Genomic DNA, 26,430 nt, shown 5'->3' with positions numbered 1-26,430 from the left:
AAAAGTCAAGATTATGGGAATCAATGAAAAAAAAGTATAAAGGAAAACAGCCAGCAATACCAGATTCTAAACTATATTACAAAGCAATAATCCTGAAAAACACTCTGATACTACCTATAAAATAGAGTGTTGGATCAATGGAATAGATAATACACAATACACAGCAGCAAATGACCATGGTAATCTAGTGTTTTGATTCACGTTTGTGGGGTAAGAACTCACTATTTGACAAAAGGTACTGGGAAAACTAGAAAGCAATTTGGCAAAAACTAGGCATGAATAACATAACATGATAAGATGAGATCAAAATGTATAAATGATTTAGATAAGAAGAGTAATATCGTAAATAAATTAAGGGAGCATGGAAAAAACATACTTGTTAGAATAAATAAGAGAAAAATTTGTAACCAAATATGATAGAGAAGATCACAGGAAGTAAAATGGATAATTTTCACATGAAATTTAAAAGGTTCTGTACAAATAGAACTAATGAAAACAAAATGTTAGATCTTCTAATCTTCACACATGTAACTAGTATACTTAATCCACACCAAGGCAGGTTTCTCCAAAACAATTAAAAGAAGGATAATATATTTTAGAACACAAAGATACTGAAGAGGGGTAATGTGGAAGAAAAGAAGCAAAAGGCAATAAAAATGCTAAAAGAATGAAATATCTTGACTAAAACAAAAGCCATTGACCTTAAGGATAGATTTGCACAAAAACAACTTAAGAATCATAGATTCCTCCAGAACATAACACATCAAAAACCTTTGTAACACAACACAGGAAATAATACAGGAAAGACAACTTCTAAAGAGAGAAAACACACAGGACCAAATGAAATAATCCATAGCTCACTTTTAAAGAAAGCCTACACACAGCAACATAGACACACAGTGGTTAAATTTAGCAAATTTGAGCACATACAATAAGTTCTACAACTAGTTATTAGAAAGAAGTTCAAAACTGAATAAAACAGACAGAATATATGAATTATTTCAGAAAAGAAATTCAACAATACAGAACTATTTTGCATCCACTAGAAACCACAAAAGGAAATAAAATAATAAATATTCTGAAAAGCACAACTTCCTAAGATATAACCTAAAAAATAGATACTAAAAACCAGAGCATCATCATCAATAAAAAAGATGGACATAATTGAAAGAAAAAAAGAGTAGAGGAGGAAAACAGAAGGGAATGTGTAATCAAAATCAATGGGTAAGCAATAAAAGGAAGATAACACCTACAATATCTCAGCAAAAAAAAAAAAAAAGATCTGCCAAAAATGGAATGGTAGAAAATTAGAACTGAAAGTGAAGGAATGAAAAAAGGAGGTCTTACCCAAACAGAGAGAAGAAATCTGACAGAAAAGCCCTCATACAGAACATTCAGATATATGTACTGTGTCTATGTCTATGATGGGATATGGTGACTTGTTACAAGAGTTGTTTCAGAAGAAAACTACTTCCTCTGAGAGACTGCTGTGCCTCCACAGACAATATCCTGTCCTAAAGAAGGAATATTATTAGATCCCCGTGGCAACTAGCACTCAGGAAAATGTGAAAACGTAGACACAAGGATTAGATCACTTGAAAAATAGAAAGGAAAATGACCATGGAGAGGGCAGGAAATAGAATTAGACACAGAGTAATTTCCACCATGAGGCAGTGTTTCTATCCTCATCGTCATCGTTCTTTGTCCTTCTTTTTCAAAGAGGACCATGAGATCAGTGAGGTGATGCCGTGACACACAAGTGATCGGTATTTAAGTGAGAGAGGGCTATGCAAGGTCACCTGCCTTACTTTGTCCTCTGGAGCCATCTAGGTCCCAAGACCAGATATAGATCAGGATGACTGGAGGTGGCCCTGGATGCAGAGGAAGATGCTGGCCTTTTTAAGTTAAGGTCTTTAACAGATCTCACTAGTTAAATGCAATTGATTGCCCAACTGACCAATCAATTAGTGATTAAAGATAGGTAGGAAAAGCAAAAAGTGGTCTCGTTTACCTAATCAAAAAAAAAAAAAAAATCAATCTGGGAAGGGAAGAAATTCTGAGGGATTTCTGGCCAAAACAGAAACAATTGCTATTTATATTCACTCTGCACCAATCATGACCCAAACAATAGAAAAGATGAATAACTACATGAAAGATAATAATAATGAGACAACACACCAAAATTTCTAGGATTAAATCTCTAAAATATACATTAACAAAATAGGAAAAGATTAATGAAATTTTTTATTTTAAAAAACTAGAGAGCCAACAAAAACTCAAAATAAGGACACAAGAGAAAATCTTGAATGTTAGAGGAGAAATAGATAAATTAGAAACTAAAAAGATTAAACTAATAAACAAAAGATGGTTCTCTGACTAAATACTGAAAAATCTTTAGCCAACCTGATTAAAAAGAAAGCAGAAAAACAAATTAATAAAATAAAAAAAGTACAAGATGAAATCACCATACCAGAACAAATAAAAAAAAAAAAGAACTTTTGGAACCTACAATGCATACTTATATGCTAAGAAAACTAGAATAAAAAAAGAAATAGAGGGTTACCTTCAAAGACACAATATCCTCAGAAAAGGAAATAGAATTGTAAAGAAACTACAAAAAAAATTTAGTAAAGATAGATTCTTAGCAGCAGCAGTATCATAACTAGCATTTATATAGCACTTAATGATGTAGACTGACCCTTTTCTCTTGTCCAGAAGAACCCCAACCAGCTATTATAAGGCATAACCAATTCCCAGATTATCTAGTTTGTATAGAGTAACTCTTTATCAACTTCTATTATTTATCCCCCCCAATCTCAGTGTATCTTTAAACAACCTTTGAGATACTGATTAGCATATCTTTAGACAAATCTGGTACCTGGTCAGTCATCAGGTAGTTCTATCTGGCCCCTAGATCCCTCCCAGAATTCCCACTTTTACTTTCCTGGTTTTCTTGAGAAACCCTCAAGGCTGTATTTTCTTGGTAAAAGATGTACTCAGGATGATCTTTGCTAAATGCTTTCTAAAATTAAGCTTACTGAGGCACTCTTTGCTAAATGCTTTCTAAAATTAAGCTTACTGAGGCACTCTTTCTCTCCCGTCATAATGTCTTTCCTCTAATAGCATTTTTCTCTAATTAGTCTGCTAAACTGAGGAGTTTATCTATAGAGGTATAGATCTAACCTGCCCAGTCAATGACATATTCCTTTAATAGTTTCTTCTAAATTCCTTTCCTCTGCAACCCTATTGCTCTCCTAACTCTCATATTTGCCACTCCTGGTCCCTATTTTACCTTTTATTTTGTCTGTAACCTATTCTCCTAAATAAACCTACCTTTTGGCAAAGAGAATGGCTATTGCAAATTTGTTACATCTTTATTTCGAACTAGGAATTGCTACCCTGACCTCATCACCTACTAAGCACTTATACTAAGCACTTTATAAATATTGTCTCACTTTATCCTCATAACAACCCTAGGAAGTATGTGCTATTATCCACATTTTGGAATTGAAGAAACTTTGGTTAGCTGATTTGCCCAAGATTATACAGCTAATATTTGAAACCATATTTGAACTCAGGTCTTCTTGACTGCAGGCCCAACACTCTATCAACTGAGTCACCTAGTTGCCTCTATAAAATCTTATAAAATTTTTAAAGAGCAATTAATATCATTACTTTATAAATAATTCTCAAAAACTAAAAAAGAAATCATCCAACTAAACTCCTTTCATGAGACAAACATAATATTAAAATCTAAACCAGGGAAGGATAAAACAAAGAGTGAGAATCATAAACCAATGAATATTGATTCAAACGTTTTAAATAAAATCCTATCAAAAATATTACATCCAATTTATGCTAAAAATGATTTACTATGAGAAAGTTATATTTTAATCAGGAATGCAAGGATAGTTCAACATTAGGAAAACAATTAACTCAAAAATAAATCATATTAAAAACAAAAATATCTAAAAGCGCATGGAATCTGAATAGATGCAGAGAAAGCCTTTTACATCATTTATGCAAAAAACAACAAACATAAAGCTATGCATAGAGGAATCTTTCTTTAATATGACACAAAGTACCTATCTAAACTCAAAAGCAAATGTTATACATAATGGGAAAGTACTAGTTTTTCCCTTTTCTAGCAATATATTTTATTCTACAAATACTACCAATACCAAAGAGAAGAGAAAAAATTAAAGCATAAAGATAGGTAACTATCCTTATTTGTTAATGATATAATGGTTTGCTTGGAATATATTAAGGAATCACCAAAGAACCTAAATGAAACAATTAACAGCTTCAACTAAAAAATATACCTACAAAAATCAATAGCATTTCAATGTATAAATAGCAAAATGTAGGAAAAGGTAAGAGAAAGAGAAGTGCCATCCAGAGCAACTACAAAACACATAAAATATTTGGGAGCCAATCTACCAAACCACCCTCAATACCTGCATAGTTTCAATTACAAGATGCTCCTTATAGAAATAAAGTACAATTTAAATAGTTAGGGAAAGATTCAGTACTTGTGGCTAGGCTGTGCAATGTAACAAAATGATAATACTACTAAAGTTAATTGATAGACTTAATATTATACCTGACTACCAAAAGGATACTTTACAGAGCTAAACAAAACAAAAAAATTTTTTTAATTTACAGGAACAAAAGACTTCTAATCTATTAAGGGAAATAATGGGGAGGAGGAGGAAGTAAGAATCAAGGAATATTATCATTTGTAAACCTCAAACTATACTATAAAGCAGCAATCATTAAAATCATTTGTTGTTAAAAAAACAACAACAACAACAACTCCTCCCTGTACTTCCTTGTTGTTAAAACAACTTGTTTTAACAACTTGTTAAAAAAAAATTTAGAAAAGTAGTTCAATAGACAAGATAAACAAGGAAAATCAGAAATAACTGAACTCAACAAACCAGCATTCAACAATCTCCCAAAAAATCTTTCTAAAAGTAGGGGTCCAAAGGTGTGGAGCATGTATGCAACTGCATACTTTTTTTGTGTCACAACCCCCTCTATTCCTAGTTCAACATTCAATTCAACTCACCTCCCAGGCTGGGGACAATCCATCTATATCCAGCAGTTGTTCAGAGATCCGACTTCGAAAACCAAAGTCCTAAGGGCAGAGAAGGGAAGGGTATGAATTCCTAACTCAAAGGGAATCCTAAATCTATTACATACCCTACCTCCCTGTTTTCCACCATGGTCAGAAAGAGCCAGAGCTCCTTAATGCTGTATCCCTTTCTTCCTGAGGCACGAGCAGAAAAATTTCAGTCTTTCTGACTCTTCATGACCTCATTTGGGGTTTTCTTGACAAAGATACTGGAGTGATTTGTTATTTCCTTCTCCAATTCCAGATGAGGAAACTGAGGTACAAAGGGTTAAGTGACTTGCCCAGGGTCAGTCACACAGCCAATAAGTGTCTCAGGCTGGATCTGACCTCAGACCTTTCTATCACCGGACCTAGTGCCACCTAGCTGCTCTAACAGAAGAATCCCTAATCTTAACAAAGGGATTTGGATGCTACCAGAGGTAGTGAAAAACAAGTGCCTCCATTCAGATATCAGCCTTACACACCAGGTTGCTCCAGGAGCTACCAACCCACAGGCCGCACACAGCCCCCAGTCTGGGTGCTCCTCCTGGAGAGCCAGAGGACAGCGATTCGGACACATACTAATTACAATAGCTCAGCCATTAGCATTGATTAAAAAAAAAAAAAAAAAAAAAAAAAAAACCATGATTCTCATTACTGTTCTATAAGAAAGGATCAGCAGGCAGATTTCAAAAAAGCCTGGAAAGACTTAGCTGAAATGAGGCTAAGTGAAGTCCACAGAACCAAGAGAACACTGCACATAACAACAAGATTATGTGAAGATCAACTGTGATGGACATAACGTTTTTCAACAATTAAGTGATTCAGGCCAATTCCAATAGACTTGTGATGGACAGAGCCATCTATATCCGGAGAGAGAACCAGGGGAACTGAATGTGGATCAAAACAAAAGTAGTTTCACCTTTTTTGTTGTTTCTTTTTTCTTTCTTTCTTTCTTTTTTTCCCCCCTTTGACCTGATTTTTCTTGTGCAGCATGATAAATGTGGAAATATGTTTAAAAGAATTGCACATGTTTAACCTTATATTGGAATACCTGATAACTAAGGGAGGGGGCAAAGGGGAAAAGAGGGAGGAAAATTTGAGGTTTTGCAAGGGTGAATGTTTAAAACTATCTTTCTATGTATTTTGAAAAATAATCATTTTTTTTAAATAACATGATTCTCAGCCAAGTCAGCCAAAACTCTGATTCAGAAAGAAGCCCACAGTTCTTTTCATCCACAACCCAAAGATGCTTGAGGGCCTCTTCCTCCATGTGAACAATTTTTATTTAAAAAGCCAGATTCATTATTCCATGGGCATTGCTGATCTAGTGGCTCTTCTCATACCATACTTATCAGTGACATTTTGGCACAATCCACCCTACTTTTAGTTTTCTGAAATCTTCTCTTCTAGTAATATTTCTGTTTTGGCTTGGATCCTACACCTCAGTTTTCCCCAGCTACCATCAGTCTTTGTAAACTGTTAGGGCAGTTAGCCACAGGGGCCCATAACCTCTTCATTTCTCTGTTTTTCTTCCTGTCAAAGTTCTTTTTTTGCCCTTATCTATTAATCCCTTCTTTTTTATCTTCCACCTATTTACAGATATTGGGCTATTGCTTGAATTGATGCTCTGCCAAAAAATAAAACTTCACCAGCTTCTCCCCTTAAGTGAAGATAGCAATCAAAAAGCCAAGAGACAGCAAGGCAGAAAATCTAGAACGGAGAATATACAAAAGTGTCTTCTTCTCCTCTTCTTCCCTTTCTTTGCTAAAGGAGGGCACCATGGATATAACACTCAATATAAAACTAGACTCAACTGATACTCTGTTTAGTTTTGCTGAATTGTTTGCCTCTCCCCCTCTTTTCTTAATGATCTTAAGGGATAATTCACTGGGTGGGAGTAGGATTGATTTAAAAATTAAGGAAATATAAAAACAAAAGATATCAAAAAAATATTTTTTAAAGAAAACATAGTGGCAACAACATTCTGACCCAAATTTTACCCTTACAGAAAACACTAAGAATCTCTTAAGTAAAGTTCTAGAATTGATCCCCATCCTAGCTTCAAAACTATAAAAAGAGTGACCCCTGTTTTTTGAGCTTCCAAGTTGATATGTTTACCACAAATAACTAAAATGAAGTCCAGGTGATATAATTCTGACTTACCAATCCAAGAAATGACTTGGGATCAGAATGGTCAGAGAACTCCAACTCTTTCACATGATCACTGATCTCTGATTCCTGGGAGAGGATCCATGAAGAAAAATCATATGAATAAATATACTACAAGAGTTATAGCACAATAAATACAAAGGTTCTATAATTATCCATAAAATTCAATTCAGTTCACACTGCAAGCCCATATATTTTGGCCTCTGTACGTTCTTCTTGCCCCAAAGAGAAAGAAATCTTTCCTAATCTGAGCAATCTAGAACAGGGGCTATTTACAATATCATTCTTAAGCCATATAAAAATTATGACTTTAGACCTCAAGCAGTGGGAGGTTGTTGTACCTAACTTTCAGGTCATCATCAATTGCAGGTGCCTTAGCAAATAATTTTGCTGGCCTTATATGGGCCTGCAAGCCAGACATTCCCCACCCCAATCTAGATACATGCTTTCTCTCCATAGTAACTGCCACATTCTACATTTTGGCTGGATAGATCCAGTATGAATCTGTCTACCTCTAGTTTAATTCAAATCACCTGGATATAATTAGAAGAAAGATGTCTCTGAGACTATGAAAAAGCAACATAATCAGGTGTTGTGGGCAAGAATAAAGACTTGGGGCTAAGGTGCAAACCACAATTGTAAAAGACAATGGGAAGGAAGGAAAATAGAGAGTAGGAGACAAACAGAGCATTAAGGTCCCTGGAGATCTAGATGAAAAACCAACTCCTGTACTGAATTTTTAGTGCCAACAGGCTCAAAGCCTAGTTCAGGATTTTATGGCCCTATTGGGCCTTAGGAATATTTGTCACAATTAAGGGTGTTGGCTCTATAGCTGTTTTGGACAGTCTATTGAAGGTCTGCAAATGGAGCGTTCTGCCTTGGTAATAAAGATGTGGGACTGAGACTTTGGAGAGTACTTACAGAAGCTGCAAGGAAATACAGGGAGGAACTGCCTATATGAAAAGGTGACTTACTTCATTAACATCCAATCTGCTTTCTGTTTTCGGCTCTGTCAATTCCTTCTCTAGTTCATCCACTGCCTCTTTCTTCTCAGAGCCCACCTCTCCAACTACCTCTGGGTCTTCTAAAGACTGCTTCTTGACTGTTCCAGTATTATCACCAGTCCCTGATTCTACCATTCGAGTCATTTGTGGCCGGGAGGCTCCAGGGTCACCCTTCTCACTGTCTTCCTTGTCTGGGAGCCAAGCACTTGCCAGCTTCCCTCGTCGGCCTTCGCCATCTGCACTGCCCAGACTGCTTTCTATGTCTCGGCTGAAAAGTTTGTCGGAAGTCCGGGGGTAGGGGATATCTGAACCCAGAGATGTTTCCTTCTTATCCTCTGGTTGGCTTCTTGGAGACTCCTAGGTAGCAAGTGCATAAATGTTTAAAACAAAACAAACAAAAAAAATGGGAGAAACACAAAGAGAGGCTGACATACTTAACAAATGTTTTAATGAATTCTATCAGAAGTGAGCTAGGTTCCTTCATTTAACAAATACATACAGAATGTGTATAGAGTGATATATATGCAGATATATGTATGTTATGCATATGATAAACATATGTATAAAAATGTATATGTACATATATAGCTACACTTAAATTATTCAAATTACTTTGGCTTCCTGCAAATTACGAACAATAATATGAATAGCAATAATTTATTTTTGTACCATAAATAATTAAAAAGAAGTACTGTGGTTCAGTACATACTGAACATTTACTAAGTACCAGACACTATGAGAAAGTCATAGACAGAATCCTTTTCCCTGAGAAACTTGTAGTCTAATAAGGTAAGTGGTATAAGTATACAAATAGTTATCAATATAGATATAAATGTATGAATCTTGATATGTCATATAGAATTGTCTCATATAAATGTTTTATAAAAAGTAGAAATAAAGAGCTATGGAATTTTGAGGGTGAGGGAGATTACTTTCAGCTTAGGAGATCAGGAAAGGCTTCACAATAGAGAGAACATTTAAACTATACCTTGAGTTTTGAGCAGAATTTCAAAACAAAGACATAGGGGAAGTACATTTTCAGCAGAGCAAATAGCACAACTAAAGGCAGAGAGGTCATGTTTAGGGAATGTGGGAGCAGTCAAGTTTGGCTAGATAGTACAATGTGTAAATCTAATAGGAAGTAAGTCTGGAAAAGTAAGTTGAGACCAGCTTCTAGAGGGTTATGAATGATAGGCAAAAGGGCTTAGACTTTCTTCAATAGCCCATTTTGATCAGGGGAGTGACATGACCAAGAGTTGTTATACAAAAATTAATCTGACACTTGTATAAAACAAACTAAAGAGGACTCACACTCTGTGAGGATTAAGAGACTGTGAACTATAATAATAATATAATAATAATGGGGAAGGTAGGATGAAGTGAGAAATATACAGAAAGAACTGACACAGCTCAACACTTAAGTAATTACATGGAGGAAGTTTAAGGAAGAGAAAGGAGTCCAAAAAATGCCTCATGGTTTTCAGCCTAGGTGATTGGGAGGATAGTGGTACCATCCAGTGCCCCCAGTCCCTAGATTATACAACCTCCCATAAAAGTGAGTCACTGAAAATGAAGATCACAAAAGTGAATTTAGCAATACCACCTATCACTTCTAGTATAAAGGGTCAAGCGGCCCCTGGTAGTGCTGATTTGACCCTCTTCCTGGTCCCAGTTTCCGAGACAAACGGTGACCAGCAGACCCCAAAGTCAATATTTTAAAAAGCATGCCTGAGAATCATGTGAGATTTCTTAAGAAAGCCAGGATTTCCTTAATTCATCTATTACCTTTACCAAAAAAGACCCAGAGCCCTCTTCATGAGTTGCTATAGCACCAAAAAAATGTCACTGCCAAGTGGCCAGCCTTCTGGGGTTAAGTCCGCCCTCCAAACTAGGTTGGTCCTCAATCTCCCCCAGGTACCTTTCCAGCCTTATCAGGTACTTTACCTATCAGAACTTAGGCTCCTTTGGCACGGCCTTTGAGAAATCAAGGTCACCTCCATCCTACACTGAAACCTCAGAGGAAGCCTTCAGTGGAAGGTAAAAAACAAACTAAACTACCTAAATTAAGGGCATCTTGGGTAGCCTTGGGGAAATTGCTACTAAAAGACAATGGTTTTTGACCTGAATGTGTGAGACTCTTTTCGCCCCCTAGTGGACTAGAATGTCTAGCATACTCTTTGTGAAAGACTAGGACCCTTAACAAATAATGGCCTATTGTGTTACCTTGGTCCCAACCCTCAGCAGAATCAAGTGAGGGGAGCCAAGGAAAACCAAGGTAAAAGCCTGAGTGAAAGCTAAATAAGGAGAGCAGGAAGGAAATGCAAAGACATTAAACTAATTTTTAGAATTTTTGTAAACTAAGTTTTATATAACCTATTTTTTTTTTCTCTCTTTCCTTCCTCTACTGCCTACAGACATGGTGGGTTCCATTTGCTGGAAGGTCTTCAGGCAGAGGTCAGACAACTTTTTGTATGCATAGTTTATAGGCCAAGACTCCTTTGGTGCAAGGGCTGGATGGCTCAGTTAGCCACTCAAGTTGTGGGAAACAATATGGAAATCCCTCTCTGATACAGATCACCTGTAACTCCTGGGTTTAGAAAGCTGCATGGGGCCACTGAGAAGTGAAGTGGCTAGCCCAAGGTCACACAGCTAGTAAGCCTTCAAGAGAGAACTTAGACCCATGTCTTTCAGACTCCAAAGATGGCCCTCAATCTACTACAACATATGCCCCATCTTGGTCTCCAGAACAGATAATGAAACCATCCTCTCCCTCCTCTTCTAAGAGAAGAGTAATAGGAATGGGTATTGCTACATATACTGTCAAACACAATCAATTCCATTTTGCTGAAAGGTTTTTTTTTTTTTTTTGATACGAGAGGATTCAATATGGGGTGGGGAGTATCACAGGAAATGACTGGGATATGAACAGGAAAGGCATCAATAAAAAAATTTTTAACCTAGTCTATCTTTAGTAATTAGGTCTGAATAAAGGCTTCCTCTGATGTACCTGGAGACCTCCAGGGGCCAAAACTAGGTGGTAGCATCCACCAACTGATCCTCAAACCCAGAATTTATGTGGCTTAGGATTTCACTAAGTAGACAGCAAGTCTAGAAAAATCACCTTGAGGTTTTGGTTTTTTTTTTTTTTTTTTTTTTTTTTTTTTTTTTTTTTTTGCTGCATTCAAGGTTAGCTATTTACTGAGAAGTTTGGGGTGTGTTTTAATTCTAGAGGAAAAGCACAAAAACGTAGGATCATGTCTTTTCAGTGATTTTTCTTACTAGTCAAAAAAAACCTGAGTTAGGTACCTATGATTTTTAAAAGCAATAAAAGACCCGTCCTTCGATGGCAGGTGAGGAGACACTCCCTAGTTCCCTGGATATCAACCCATATAGGATGCTGACCTTGGATGTTGGAACTGAAACCCAATTTCCTACACACATACTTTACATTCATCTGCCTCTAGTCAAGCTCCTCAGGTCCAATCATAGCATGAAAGTAAAATCCACACTCAGAAATGGGGCCAGTTCGAGCTCTCCTGGGCTCACACTGCCAGCAGAGAGAGGGGTAGTTTTCATCCCATAAAACATTCACACTGACATGCTTGTGCCACTGATTTGAACAACTCTGATGAGAGGTTTTAAGACTTTGTAGTTCTCTGCCCTGAATGTTCAATCAAACAAGAAGCAAAAAATCACTGGAGAGCAAATTAAACAACAAACACAAAAAAGAAGCTTAGAACTTATGTGGTATTTTCCATCTAAGGATAATAACTGTTCACTAACCCCAAAGGTACTGCTTGTAGCTTCTGCATCTTATTAATAAGCTATATGTGGTGACAATCTTATGATACCCAAAGGGTTGTAAGGGAGATGAGACAAAGGAGTCAGAAGCCATACATCAGCTGATCCAGAAAAGAAATGAAGAGTGAAACAGGAGAAGTGTGTGTGGATATGTACGTATGTACATGTATATGTATACGTATTTGTGTATGTATGCTTCTTACTATGGTAGACGACAGCCAGGAAAGTTCTTAGACTGAACTATAATCTCCACCCAGAAGCAAAGCCTAATTTTTATGAAGGGAAAAGGAAATGGGAACTTTCCTACAGATGGTTCTTAGCTCTTCTAACTCCTCCATGCTAGCTGAATTTCTTCAAAAAAGGTTCTGCTTCTCAGGATAATAAACTTTTTGTGAAAGGATAATGATGCCCTGTACCTGGGTGGGCATCATTACCCTGGGTTTGGATTGCTTACCCCAAGGAGTGGCATGTTGTTTTTAAGGGGCAAGATGTTCCTACAGAGCTGATTAAAAGTCAGGAGACATCAGATACAAGGAGACTTCTCAAAACTAAGCCTTTTCCACTAAATCAAGGATTTGAAAATCATGGAATCTCTCCATACTAGATGATTGGATTAAACTCATTCTATTCAATCTGTGGTTTGGGATTCTCATAAAGTAGATCTTTATAGTAGGAGTCACTTGGCAAATAATTCAGAAAATCTGATTTCCTAAATATTTTATTGATGAGGTATAACACTGGTGTTGAAGATGGAAAATCGGGGCAGCTAGGTGGCGCAGTTAATAGAGCACCAGCTCTGAAATCAGGAGAACCTGAGTTCAAATCTGCTCTTAAGACACTTGACACTTACTAGCTGTGTAACCCTAGGCAAGTCATTTAACCCCAATTGCCTCAAAAAAAAAAAAAAAAAAAAAAAAAAGGAAAATCATGGTCCAAGTCTTAATTTCTCTAAACCTTTTTTATAAGGTTCTTGTGAGGTATTTTGTAAACTTTAAATATAATGACAACTGAAAAAGGGGGGCAAGGAAACTTTCTGCATATCAGAAGAACACTAAAACAAACTATTTTTTTTGGTAGAGAAACACCACTTAGGTAACTTTACAAGCAGACACAAGAGAGTGGAATGCTTAAAAAAAAAAAACTACATACTTTCACACATTTCTACTTTCATTTCATTCCCCATCCTTATATCACTAAAACCAAGAATAGAGAAATCCTAAAACATGAAGTTTCTAAACACCTGCCTGACCTCCTGTGCTTTGTGGACCATGTGAGAAATACTTTAATCCTCTCTGTTCAACACAGTTTTGTTCTCTAGTCACCTGTGCCCAGTCCTGTTCCTTCCTCCTAGCCCCAAGTTCTGGAGCATTTCTAAGCAAGTTTATGCTACGGGTGCAGAAAAAGCCTCACTATCTGCATGCAGAGAGAGGTAATGCCTCTAAGACACACTCCAGGAATACTCTCTTCCCCCCACCCTGCTAAAAGAGATGACAGCTTCAATGCCCACAGGTCCCTTTCTTCTTCTTCTTCTTTTTACTATTTTATTTTTTAACTTTTTATTTACAAATATATGCATAGGTAATTTTTCAGCATTGACAGTTGCAAATCCTTTTGTTCCAACTTTTTCCCTCTTTCCTCCCACCTCTTCCCCCAGATGGCAGGTTGACCAATACATGTTAAATATGTTAAATTATAAGTTAAATACAATATATGTATATATGTTCAAACAGCTATTTTGCTGTATAAGAAGAGTTGGGACTTTGAAATAATGTACAATTAGCCTGTGAAGGAAATAAAAAATGCAGGCAGGCAAAAATAGAGGGATTGGAAATTCTATGTAGTGGTTCATAGTCATCTCCCAGAGTTCTTTTGCTGGGCGCAGCTGGTTCAGTTCATTACTGCTCTATTGGAACTGATTTGGTTCATCTCATTGCTGAAGATGGCCACGTCCATCAGAACTGGTCATCACATAGTATTGTTGTTGAAGTATATAATGATCTCCTAGTTCTGCTCATTTCACTCAGCATCAGTTCATGCAAGTCTCTCCAGGCCTTTCTGAAATCATCCTGTTGGTCATTTCTTACAGAACAATAATATTCCATAATATTCATATACCACAATTTATTCAGCCATTCTCCAATTGATGGGCATCCCTTCAATTTCCAGTTTCTGGCCACTCCAAAGAGGGCTGCCACAAACATTCTTGTACATACAGGTCCCTTTCCCTTCTTTAAGATCTCGTTGGGATATAAGCCTAGTAGTAACACTGCTGGGTCAAAAGTAACACTGCTGGTTTTTCAGTTGTCAATATATAATATGCACAGTTTGATAACTTTTTGAGCCTAATTCCAAACTGTTCTCCAGAATGGCTGGATGTATTCACAATTCCACCAACAATGTATCAGTATCCCAGTTTTCCCACATCCCCTCCAACATTCCGCATTATCTTTCCCTGTCATTCTAGCCCATCTGACAGGTGTGTAGTGGTATCTCAGAGTTGTCTTAATTTGCATTTCTCTGATTAATAATGACTTGGAGCATTTTTTAATATGGCTAGAAATAGTTTCAATTTCTTCATCTGAGAATTGTCTCTTCATATCCTTTGACCATTTATCAATTGGTGAATGGCTTGATTTCTTATAAATTAGTCAATTCTCTATGTATTTTGGAAATGAGGCCTTTATCAGATCCTCTGGATGTAAAAATGTTTTCCCAGTTTATTGCTTCCCTTCTAATCTTGTCTGCATTAGTTTTGTTTGTACAAAAACTTTTCAATTTGATATAACTAAATTTTTCTATTTTGTGATCAGTAATGATCTCTAGTTCTTTTTTGGTCATAAATTCCTTCCTCTTCCACAGGTCTGAGAGGTAAAACTATCCTATTCTCTTCCAATTTATTTATAATCTCATTCTTTATGCCTACCTAGGTCATGAACCCATTTTGACCTTATCTTGGTGTATGGTGTTAAGTGTGGGTCAATGCCTAGTTTCTGCCATGCTAATTTCCAATTTTCCCAGTTATTTTTGTCAAACAGTGAGTTCTTATCCCAAAAGCTGGGGTCTTTGGGTTTGTCAAACACTGGATTATTAAAGTTCTTAAATTGGTTCTTTTGTCCTTTGAACCTAACCTATTCCATTGATCAACTAGTCTATTTCTTAGCCAATACTAAATGGTTTTGGTAACAACTGCTTTATAATATAATTTTAGATCTGGTACAGCTAGGCCACCTTCATTTGAATTTTTTTTCATTAATTCCCTTGAAATTCTTAGGTCCCTTTCTTCTTGTCCAGAGAGCACAAAGGTAGGGAGTTCCTATGATCAACAGAAAAGATTACAAAAGGAAAGGAAGCAGGGGACAAACACAAAAAACAAAAATCCTAAAAATGAGTGTTTGTGCATGGATCTTACCTTGGGAATTAGCAGCCTTCTTTTTTCTTGCCACTGGGCTTATAGTCAGTCCAATTTATTTTCCATGCCTAGTTAGTCTCAATTCTTTATATTACTACTGGGGGTGGAGTCAAGATGGCAGAGAATAGACAGGATTTTGCCTGAGCTCTTCCGGGCTTCCCTCAGAATTGATACTAAATTAGCCTCCAGACTTTGGAGTGACAGAACCTACAAACATTCGGAGTGTTATAATTTTCCAGCAAAAGATATCTTAGAAGAACTTCAGGAAAGGTCTGTCTCAGTTGGGCAGCAGGGAACAGACCCAGTTTAGGGTCACTGTGGGGAAGCCCAGGGGAAAGACCCTATGCCAGGAATCAAAATAAAGCAGCGTTGGCTACTCTGTCCTGGATTAGCAGGCTACAAGATCAGCAAACTAGCTGTGAGATCTCCAACAAAACTGCAGAAGGTTAATAGTGAGCCCCTGAACCCCAGTACAACTGGCTGGACTTGGCCAGGCCCACCCAGCATGGTGGGGAAGCCTGTAATATCACTGGCCCCAGCACAATCAGTGAGAAGCCCATCTCCCTGTAGAGGAAGCTCAGGACAATCTTCTCTGTGCCCTAGGAACAGATATCAACCTTTAAAAATGATCCAAAAAAAGCAAAAAGAGCATTAACCATAGAGAATTACAATGGAGACAGGGAAGAACAGAATACAAACCCAGAAAAGGACAACAGAAGTAAAATTCTTTCTGGGAAAACCTCAAAGGGGAACATGAACTGCTCCCTAAGCTCTCTTAAGAGAGTTCAAAAAAGATATTAAAAGAAAATTAGAAGAAAAATGGGGAAAAGAAATGAGAGATTTGCAGGAGAGTTTGGAAAAGGAAACACAGAAAGTGACTGAAGAAAATAACTCCTTAAAAATATATATATTTCTGGTGAAATATATTTCTCTCTAGTGCTGTTAGCATCTTCAAATCACACTGGACATCATTACCTGTTACTCTAAATTTCTGGCCACCTCAACTTTGATCTGCTGATGGGATTTTCACCAACCCAACAATGCTGTCTGCTCCTCTTACCCTGCAGCCTCCCCCTTCCCTTATACTCATTCCTAGAATCTTTTTCATGAATTTTTTCCTTTTGATTCTCTAATAAGACTAGAGATGAGTTAAAACTATAAGCAGGAGAGAATAGGAGAGGGGGAAGAAAAAGAGAGACAGAGAAAGAAGAAGAGAAAGGGAAGAAGGGAGAGGAGGAAGGGAGGGATGTTGCTGCCTTTCTGCTGCCACCTCATGGAATGACTGGTAAATGATTAGCAACAGTCAAAGGAAGGACCCACCAATCTGCCTCTAAAGCCTCTTTGGAAGTTCTCTGTACTCACAAAGTGGGGCAAGTGCAAAGCAACTGAAAGGATCACTGATTCCAAAGGCCCAAACCCTCAGAAAGCCTGTCTTCTTTCACAATCCTTCATCTACCAACATCACCAGCTGACAAGGGTTCTGGTCATCTGTGCCCTGCTCTCATGTAGCTTCCTTTAGGCTTGGAACACAAATTTCTCCCCATGGTAAAACCCAAGCTCTCTTTTTTGGGGGGAAGAATGTAGAAATTCAACAATGAGCAAACTTCTCTGTAAGAAGCATAAAGCCCTTTATAAACTTGCTCCTGCTCTCTTTCCAGGATGGTTTCATAGCATACCCCCTCACACATTCTGATCTTGTTTTTTCTACAACCAACCTTCCAAATCACACCCATATATATTCAGGCTGGGATCCCCCATACCTGGGATACTTTCTACTCACTCCATTTCTTGGAATTCCTAGTTACCTTCAAGATTTAATTTAAGTTCCTCTTCCTACACAAGGCATTAATTATTGATTCTTCTGAGTATTAATGCTCACATCCTTTGAAATTACTTTTTATTTAGTACCTGCTTTGTATATTTAGAGTTTATGCATGTACATAGTTCCTCCTCCCCTCCCATCTTACAGCCCAGTAGAAAGTATGCTCCTTAAGGAGAGAGGTTGTTTTTGCCTTTTTTATCTCCTGTGTCTAGTACACAGTGGGCACTTTATAAAAGCTTGAGGAACTAAACTGAATTCCAGAGGGGTTTGGAGATGATGATTTCAGAAGTCTCTTCCAGTTCCAAGAAACAATGATTCTAAAAAATCTTTCATCAAAGTGAAAGTTCAGAAACAATCAGGGATCTGTTTAAATGAGACTTCTCTAGCTCACATATGAGGTAACTATGAATTAACAAGAAGCCCAAAGGAAATCTTGCCAACACACACCAGGTCCTCCCGAGACCATATAACAGCAGTGACCAAGCTGCTGCTTGTTCCTAGAAAGGAAATCTGTCTGGGACCATCTCTGTCCCAGAGCTTTAGCTCAGAGACACTCAGAAGTTGTGCCAGGTCAAAGAGGAATGAAGAGATTAAATCCAATTCAACCAACATTTACTAAGGGCCTACCTGCTATGGGATAAGCACTACACTAACAGCAATGGGATAACAAAGACAAACACAGAACAATGCCCTCCCTTGAGGAAATAAGAGGAAGCAATATGGATATAGGAAAATAAATTACATTTATGCAGCACTTTAGAGTTGGCAGAACACTTTTATACATTCTCTTACTGATCTCCATAACAATCTCATGAGTTAAGTGTTCCATGGGACAGAGAAAAACTAAGTGACTTGTCCAGGGTCTCACAATGTTTAAGATAGGATTTAAACTCAAGTTTTCCTGATTCTAAGTCCAACACACTGTGCCATACTACCTCTCCAAATTACCCCAAACAAACAAAAATAGCCCTGATTCTCTGTGACCCCATCTGAGGTTTTCTTGGCAGAAGTACTGAAGGGATTTGCTATTTCCTTCTCCAGCTTATATAACAGATGAGGAAACTGAGTAAAGCAGAGGTAAGTAATTTATCATATAATCAATAAGTGCCTGGGGCCAGATCTGAACTCGGATTTTGCTGACTGCAGGTCACCTAGCTGACATAAAAAAGTGGAAGGATCCAAAAAAAACACACCGAGTTTTGAAGGAGCCAGGAATTAGAATTCAGGAATGAAATAAATGCTGAATATGTGAAATCAGGAATCATACTCATTGAAATAACATTAAACTTGAAGGAGCATATGTAGTAAGTCTAGTGAAAGACAGGATAGTGAAAAAAGGGAAGAGAGACCAAGAGTATACGCACACATAGGATGCAGAACGCAGATGATGATGTAGCAAAGGGAATGGTCAGAAAGGCAAGAGGAAAAGCAGCAAAGAGACCCATGTTCTGAAAACCAGAGAAGAACAGAGCATCCAGAAGAGAGAAAAGACAAACGTGTCATACTCTCCCATCTCCACGCCTTTGCCCTGGCTGTCTCCTCTCCCCAGGACATATTTTCTCATCTTTGCTTCTCAGAAGTGTTTGTTTCCTTCAATATTTTACTCAACCTGCAAAGATTTACATGATCTGATGCTGAGTGAAAGAAGCAGAACCAGGGATACATTGTACATAATAATAGCAAGAATGTGTGATGCTCAATGATTAAAGGCTTGGTTCTTCTCAGTGGTTCAGTGATCCAAAGCAATCTCAATAGACTTTGGACAGAAAATGCCATCTGTATCCAGAAAAAGATCTAAGGGGAAGGCATTATGAACGACTGCAAAGTGAAGTAAGAAGATCCAGAAAAACTGAATGTAAATCAACACATGCTGTGTGTATTTCTTTTTTCTGTTTTTTTTTTTAATCTCTCCCATAGGTTTTCCCATTTGCTCTGATTTTTCTCTCCCAACATAATTCATAAAACAATGTGTATTAAAAATAAATAAAACTAAAAAAAAATACTTGCTCAAATGACACCTTATATAGGAAGTCTTTCTGATCCTCACGATTGCTGTTTCCTTTCACCCCAAAGCTACCTTATATTATATATATATGTATGTATATGTGTAAATAAATAATGGTATATGAATGACAAAATATTATTATTCTATAAGAAGGGTAGAGTAAACCTCAAAGGAGAACAAGCTGCTGAGTTAGTGTGAGAGCAATGATTGCTAAGTGATGATGGTGAAGAATAAGGAGTAAGTAAGTACTGCTCACAGAGAAGGGATGAAGGAAAGTCCTAGAGCATCAGAGTACTCATTCATCACTGGAGAAAGTGACTAGAGACTCAGTATCTTCTGGGGGGAGTCAGGTTTTTATAAGTGCAAAAAAATGGAAGAAGTGTTTCAGTTCCAATGATTCCCATCATTATTACAATCGTCTCTGAAAATGACTCCAATCTACATTTCTAGTCCCAACTTCCATCCTGAGCACCAGTTCCTCGTTGTCAGCTACCTGCTAAACATTCCTAACCTGTTGTCCTTCCAACACTTCAAACCTAGAATCATCACTGGCCATAAAGTTTAAAACTAGAAAGTGTCTTAAGATATCATCTAACCCAACTCCCGCATTTAGAGATTAAGAATTTGAGGCCCAGAGAAGACAAATGACTTACCCAGAAATACAGAGATAGAAAAGGGCAAGAGTAAATCCTCTGACTTTCAGTTTGATGCTCCTACTCTTCTCCTGATTTTCCCTTTTTCTGGCCTGACAACAACACAGTAGCACTTCCCTATCTTGATCAATGGCCCCACTATTTTCCCAGGCACAAAACCTTGGAGCCAATCTTTGACTATACCTCTCCCCAAACATAATCACACCTTCTCATCTAATTAATTACCAAAACCTGTTTATTCTAATTCAGTCTCTCAAATCTGTTCCCTTCCTTTCCATTCTCACTGCTTTTCACCTACTTTAAAAATTTTCATTATCCAGATACAATAGCCTCCTGTCCAAGTTTTCTTACTTCTGGGCCTTTGCTTATGCTGTTTCTTCCACCTACAATGTCATCTCTACCTGTGAAAACTCTTACATGGTCTTCCAGATCTAGCTCAAATGCTATAGATGTTTCCTGATTGCTCCTTCACATAAAATTGGGAGTAATATCTCCTTTGAGTTCTAAACATTTTGTCTGTACCTGTTTGATAAAGAAATGCATCTTTGCTTTTCCCTTAAGATCTCTAGGGGCTCCTTAAACGACAACTATGTTGTTTTATTTTCCTTTTTTAAATTATTATTATTATTATAGATTTTTTACTTACAAGATATATGCATGGGTAATTTTTCAGCAATGACAATTGTAAAACCTTTTGTTCCAATTTTTCCCCTTCTTCTCCCCACCCCCTCCCTCAGATGGCAGGTTGACCAATACATGTTAAATATGTTAAAGTATATGTTAAATACAATATATGTATACATGTACATAGTTATTTTGCTGTACAAAAAGAATCCGACTTCGAAATAGCAATAACTATGTTTTAATAATATTCACATTCTCCTTAGAAAACAGCATGGTAAGTTACACATTTTATTTTAACTAACCCTGTCTAACAGGGAACTCCTGGTGAGGGACATTTTCTACCTAGGCAGATCAACACCTTTGAATCTGAAAGTGATGTCCACGGCTCTAAGAGGTTAAATGACTTGTCCAGTCACACAGTCATCATGAGTCAGAACTTAGGTCTTCCTGACTCTCTCTAGACACCATGCCATGCTGCCTCTCATAATAATTGAGGAGTGAAGAGATGAAAAGTTCCCTTCCAATTAGTCCCAACTCTTTCCTTGCTACCAAAAGGCTCAGAAGAAATGATCTTCCTTACAGGCACACATCCAGCATATTACAAAAGTCCTTTGAGAGGAGAAGACAGCTTTTTGCAGTGGCAAAGAACTAGAAACCGAGTGGATGCCCATCAGTTGGAGAATGGCTGAATAAGTTATGGTATATGAATGTTATGTAATATTACTGTTCTATAAGAAACAATCAGCAGGATGACTTCAGAGAGGCCTGGAGAGACTTACATGAACTGATGTTAAATGGCGTCAATAGAACTAAAAGAACATTGTACACAACAAGATTATATGATGATCAATTCTGATGGATGTGACTCTTTTCAACAATGAGGTAATTCAGGACAATTCCAATAGATTTGTGATGGAGAGAGCCATCTGCATCCAGAAAGAGGACTGTGGGAACTGAGGGTGGATCACAAGATATTATTTTCACCTTTTTTGTTGTTTACTTGCTTTTTATTTTCTTTCTTATTTTTTTTTCTTTTTTGGATTTGATTTTTCTTGTGCAGCATGATATGTATATGAATATGTATAGGAGAACTACACATGTTTAGCATATATTGGATTACTTGCTGTCTAGGGGAGGGAGTGGGGGAAGGGAAGGAGAAAAAAATTTGGAACACAAGATTTTGCAAGGGTTAATGTTGAAAACTATCTTCGCATATATTTTGAAAATAAAATGCTATTATTGAAAAAATAAAATTGCCCCACAAGGATTTGTTTTTTCACTAACAACATTCCTAATAACAAACTAATAACAAACCATGTGATGAATTTTTTTTTTTCCAAATGAACTGCTGTATACTGGGAGGGAGGAAGGGAGGGAGGGAAAAAAGCAGGGAAGGAGGGACACAGAGAGAGAGGGAAGCAGGGAGGGAGGGAGGAAAGGAGGTAGGGAAGGAGAGAGGGAGAGAGAGAGAGAGAGGGAAGAAGGGAGCAGGGAAGGAGAGAGGGAGAGAGAGAGAGAGGGAGGGAGGCAGGGAGAAGGCAGGCCAGGATCAGAAATCTGCCTCAAAGGAGATCTTAACTTTACCTCATAATCAAAACTGCCCCCAAGGACCTCAATGTCTAGATGTAGGTTCTTCAGGAGTCCAGCTGTACTCCGGAGGCTCTGAGAAGTAAAGTGAACAAGAGGCCTACTCAAAGTACTGGCATGGGGCATGGGGCAGGCAAAGGGCAGGGAGCCAGATGAGCTCCAGAGCAGGCAGAGCCTCTGAAGGACTGATGGACAGGAGCGCCTCACCAGCAGTCCCAGGCAAGTGACTGCGTCTCTTGGGTAAAGGGCTAAAAAGCTGCCTCAGCTGCTGTATTGGTAGAGCAGCTGGCACCTACCTCAAGACCACCCAGGCCATCTACCTCACCTGATTATCACTCTCTTCTTCGTTGGTCTCTTCCCCAAGAGCCAACAGGCTGACAGGACTCTTTTCCTCATGGATAGAGCCAAGGAGATTCTTGGTGAGGGCAGAAGGCTTGGAACCTTGTGGAAGCTAAGAAGAGGAGAGGAAAGTGAATTAAAAGCTGAAAAGACTGAGGATGAAATAAACCCCAGAGCTAAGTGCCTACCATAGCTCATCCAGAGCTATGACCACAGTCTGCCCTGCTGCAAATAGCCTCCTTACACACCACAGATCAGGGCATCTCTTAAGGAGACTTAAGTATTCCAGAGATCTTCTTTCTTTGGTGGTCTCTTTTCCCAAGCCTTCTGCAGGTCACAAGGAAGCAGAACAACTGTGTTTACTAGTAGACACAGTCTGATGCCTAGCAGCGGGCACAAATTTAAACAGAAAAGGAAACAATGAAGGCTAAAGAACCAAGCCCTAAGTCGCCAAAGTAGCTCTGTCATTGAATCACTATGCAACTTTAGGCAAATCTTAATCCCCTCAAGATTCTCATTTGAAAACTAGTGAGAACAACTCCTGCCCCATCCTTTCTTTCAAGGAGGTTAAAAAAAACTGAATAAACCAAAATGTCCCATCTGGAACCGTGAAAGAAGGGTCATTCAGATTTCTCAGTGTTGCTCAGTAACAGCTACCCTGCATCCAACATCACACTTCCTGATAGCAAGCACCATTTATGGATAACTTATTCTACTTAGAACATGGCATAGCACCATAGAGGTGAATAACTAATTTAGACCAGTGGTGATTATGTGCTCTCTAGATTTCTCCTCTATATATAAATAATTCCAAAACCTTTCTATCCAATTTCAATGTCTCACCTGATCACCAGGTCTACATTTTCAATTGAAAACACACCATTACTTCAAGTTCAACATTTCTAAACATCATAACAACATTAAAACATCTTCCTACCCCCATAAACAGATCTCCTATTTGGCTATACAGTTTTTTCCTTTCTCTTAAAGCCATCAGGCTTCTCTCATTTCCCCACATATATGACTTGGAAGCCATCCTTGACTCTTCCCTTTATTTTACCCCTTACATTAACCTCAATAAACAAATCTTACATGTCTCACATAGCACACTCTATCTAGACAGTTCTAACCAAGCTTCTCTTGATACCTTCACTATCTTTTCACATGCTAGACTCCTGACTCTGGCTTTCCAAATCTGAAATAATAATTGAATCAATATTCCCAGTGATGCTGGAAAGTATATCAACCTATGGCATATCTATTGGTCCTATGTTGGATCCTATGGTTCCATTCAGCAAGCCTGTAATTTTCTAAACCCAAACATCCCTCCAGACCACCACTTTGCTATATGTGTTGTCTCTCTACTAGATTGTAAGCTCCTTGAGAACAAGAACTGTTTCACTTTTGCATTCATATTCCTAGTACTTAGCTTAGTCCTCAGCATGTAGAGTAAGCACAGTAAGTAAATACTTTTTTTATTCATTCTCAACTTGTCCCTCTCTTTTTAACCCAACTAGCACCATTCTAGTCCTGACCTTCATGACTTTGTATCTATTTACAAATTACCAGGTAGTCTCCTAGGTAGTAGTACTATGATCCTTGTTCTCTCTTGCTAATTCATTTCTAAATACCATTATCAGATTAGTCTTCCAAAAATACCACTTTCTTTCTATCACTTCCTCACTGACAAACTTACATCGGCTCCCTAAGGGTGGATAAAAGTCCAAATTTCTCTTCCTGGCATTACAAAGTCATTCTTTACCTTCCCTATATGGCTTTATGGTTCAGTATTCCCTCACACAAATCCTTCAATCCAGACTGGCAGGTCTTCTTATGTACTAAAGTCTTTCTCACTTCCCTGTCATTGCTTCTGCTTTTCCTGCCATATGGAACAGCTTAACCCTCTCCTCCATCCAAACACTATTAATTCTTTAAGGATGAGCTTCCACCCTACCACCTCCATATAAAGACTCCCCTAAAGAGTCCAATCCCCATTGAGCTTTCTCTCCTCCAATTCCTATTGTACTTATTGCCTATATCATCCAATAATTGGATGCCCTATTGTTTTGTTTTCTAATTGTTTATAGATCACAATTCAGCACTTTATTAGAAATATCTTATTTTCCAGTTGCTTCATATGCATATGTCTTGTTTCCCTGACTAAATAGTGAGTGACTTAAAGGCACAACTGTATCTTGTATTTTTCTTATTTCTCTGTACTGTCTGCCATGGTACTGAGTATATAGTGGGAACTATTGGTTGAATTCATCCACCTCCCCATAGCAACCACATAGACAAAAGAGAGAACATTTACCAGAGGAGTTTCCAAAGGTTGAGAAGATTCCACTGAGCTTCCCAGGTTCATATTCAGGGATGAATGAAAGGTTGTGGTTGAGGTATCCATGAGACTGCGTAAGGGACCAAGGCCTCCCATGGGTACATGAACTGGGGCTAAGGAAGAACCCAGGGCCTAGGCAACACAAAACACCTTGTTATGTACCCTAATAAGCCATGTGGCTCCAGGAATCCTGGATACAGATATAAAAATAAAGCATCGACATTCTGCCCCCTCAAATTTAGATCACCTCTGGTCAGAGGCTGTCAATGAAAAAATCACATTTAGAAATTAACACTGTGTTGAGAGCGCTGAGAAATAACAGGCTGATTTGCTGGTCCCCTTGTCTCTTCTGCTGGTCATTACTAACAGTACATATTCATTTGGCAGATATGAAGCAAGTCTATTCTCCTTTCAAGCAACAAGTGGGAAAATTAGCACCTTTGGCCCTCTGCTGGTCAGGAGAATATGGAAGAAGCCATACAAAAGGGTGTGATCTGTCTATTTGAAATAGAGATGAGAATAGGCTCACTTACTCTTCCCTTGCTGGTTGTGCCTATTTTCAGAAATGACAACCAAGGGTCAAGATGGCTGCATAATGTAAAAGAAACAATACTGGATTAGTAATCCAAAGATCCAGGGTCAGATAAATGCCTCTACCTCTTACCTCCCATGTGACTTTGTGCAAAGGATTTAATGTCTCTGAAATTCAATGTCTTCACCTGCAATATGGGGATACCACTCATCTGGCCTACCTCACCGAACTGTCGTATGGTGGAAAAAGCAGTAGAGTAGGAAGGAAGAAACCTGGTTCCTAATCCTGCTGGTTACCCATGTGAATTGAGTCTTCATCTGTAAAATGAGGAATATGTCCCTTCCAATTCAATGGATTCCCAGTACCTCTCAGTTCTAGGGCCTTCTCCAAGTTGATTTTTTTTCCTATTTATCTTGTTTGTTAGTATATAGCAGTGCATGTTGCTTCCCCCATTAAACTGTGAGGACCTCAAGTACAGGAACTATCTTTTACCTTTCTTTGTATCTTCAATGCTTAGCACAGTGCCTGACATGTAGCCAGTGCTCAATAAAAGCTTACTATTAATTTTAAATTAAGTAAAAGATATGACAACACTTTTTCAATTATTATATTTGGAGAATAAAATCATCATCATCATTATAGAAATGATTGTATAATCTATATATTATATATAGGCCCCTATATAATATATATGTAATAATATTAGAGCCTATTAAGAATATGGTTTTATAAGTGGCAATGCTGTAATGATTAGAAAATTCTCAAAAATAGTCCTTTCCCTGGTTGTCTGAGCCCTCTAAATGCAAAGAATATAAGCAGAAGGAAGGGGATACAGAAAGGACCCAGCTTAGAAAGCCCAAACAACTGATATAATAGACAAATTTCCTCTATCCTCTTCATAAAGGTTCAGCTGAGGGAGCCAAGAACTGAAGCATCTGGGATCAAAACATCTGCTTTCCTTTGTTAAAAAAAAACATTTTTTAATAGAGAGAACAATAAAGGGTCACCTAAAGTGAAATAAAAGGCTA

At 37.9% G+C, this 26,430-nt stretch overlaps 1 protein-coding gene across 7 annotated transcripts in view; it reads right to left on the bottom strand.

Moving 5' to 3' along the window:
* Positions 1 to 26,430, bottom strand: part of CEP164 (centrosomal protein 164) — an 81,691-nt gene that overhangs the window by 37,879 nt on the left and 17,382 nt on the right. For 5 of the 7 annotated variants that reach the window (XM_023499425.2, XM_031961327.1, XM_031961326.1 and 2 more), the window contains 6 exons: positions 24,847 to 25,002; positions 22,519 to 22,644; positions 22,191 to 22,268; positions 8,263 to 8,649; positions 7,283 to 7,357; positions 5,072 to 5,140 (listed from right to left, as the gene is read on the bottom strand). In XM_023499425.2, coding sequence (XP_023355193.1) covers positions 5,072 to 5,140; positions 7,283 to 7,357; positions 8,263 to 8,649; positions 22,191 to 22,268; positions 22,519 to 22,644; positions 24,847 to 25,002 — 891 coding nt within the window. The remainder of the gene's footprint in view (positions 1 to 5,071; positions 5,141 to 7,282; positions 7,358 to 8,262; positions 8,650 to 22,190; positions 22,269 to 22,518; positions 22,645 to 24,846; positions 25,003 to 26,430) is intronic. The other 2 variants (XM_031961328.1, XM_031961330.1) reach the window with 2 other exon arrangements.

This window comes from Sarcophilus harrisii, chromosome 3, assembly GCF_902635505.1.
Source record: "Sarcophilus harrisii chromosome 3, mSarHar1.11, whole genome shotgun sequence".
NCBI lineage: Eukaryota > Metazoa > Chordata > Mammalia > Dasyuromorphia > Dasyuridae > Sarcophilus > Sarcophilus harrisii.
Note: the sequence above shows the minus strand (reverse complement) of the source record. Positions and strands in the feature narration are given on the sequence as shown.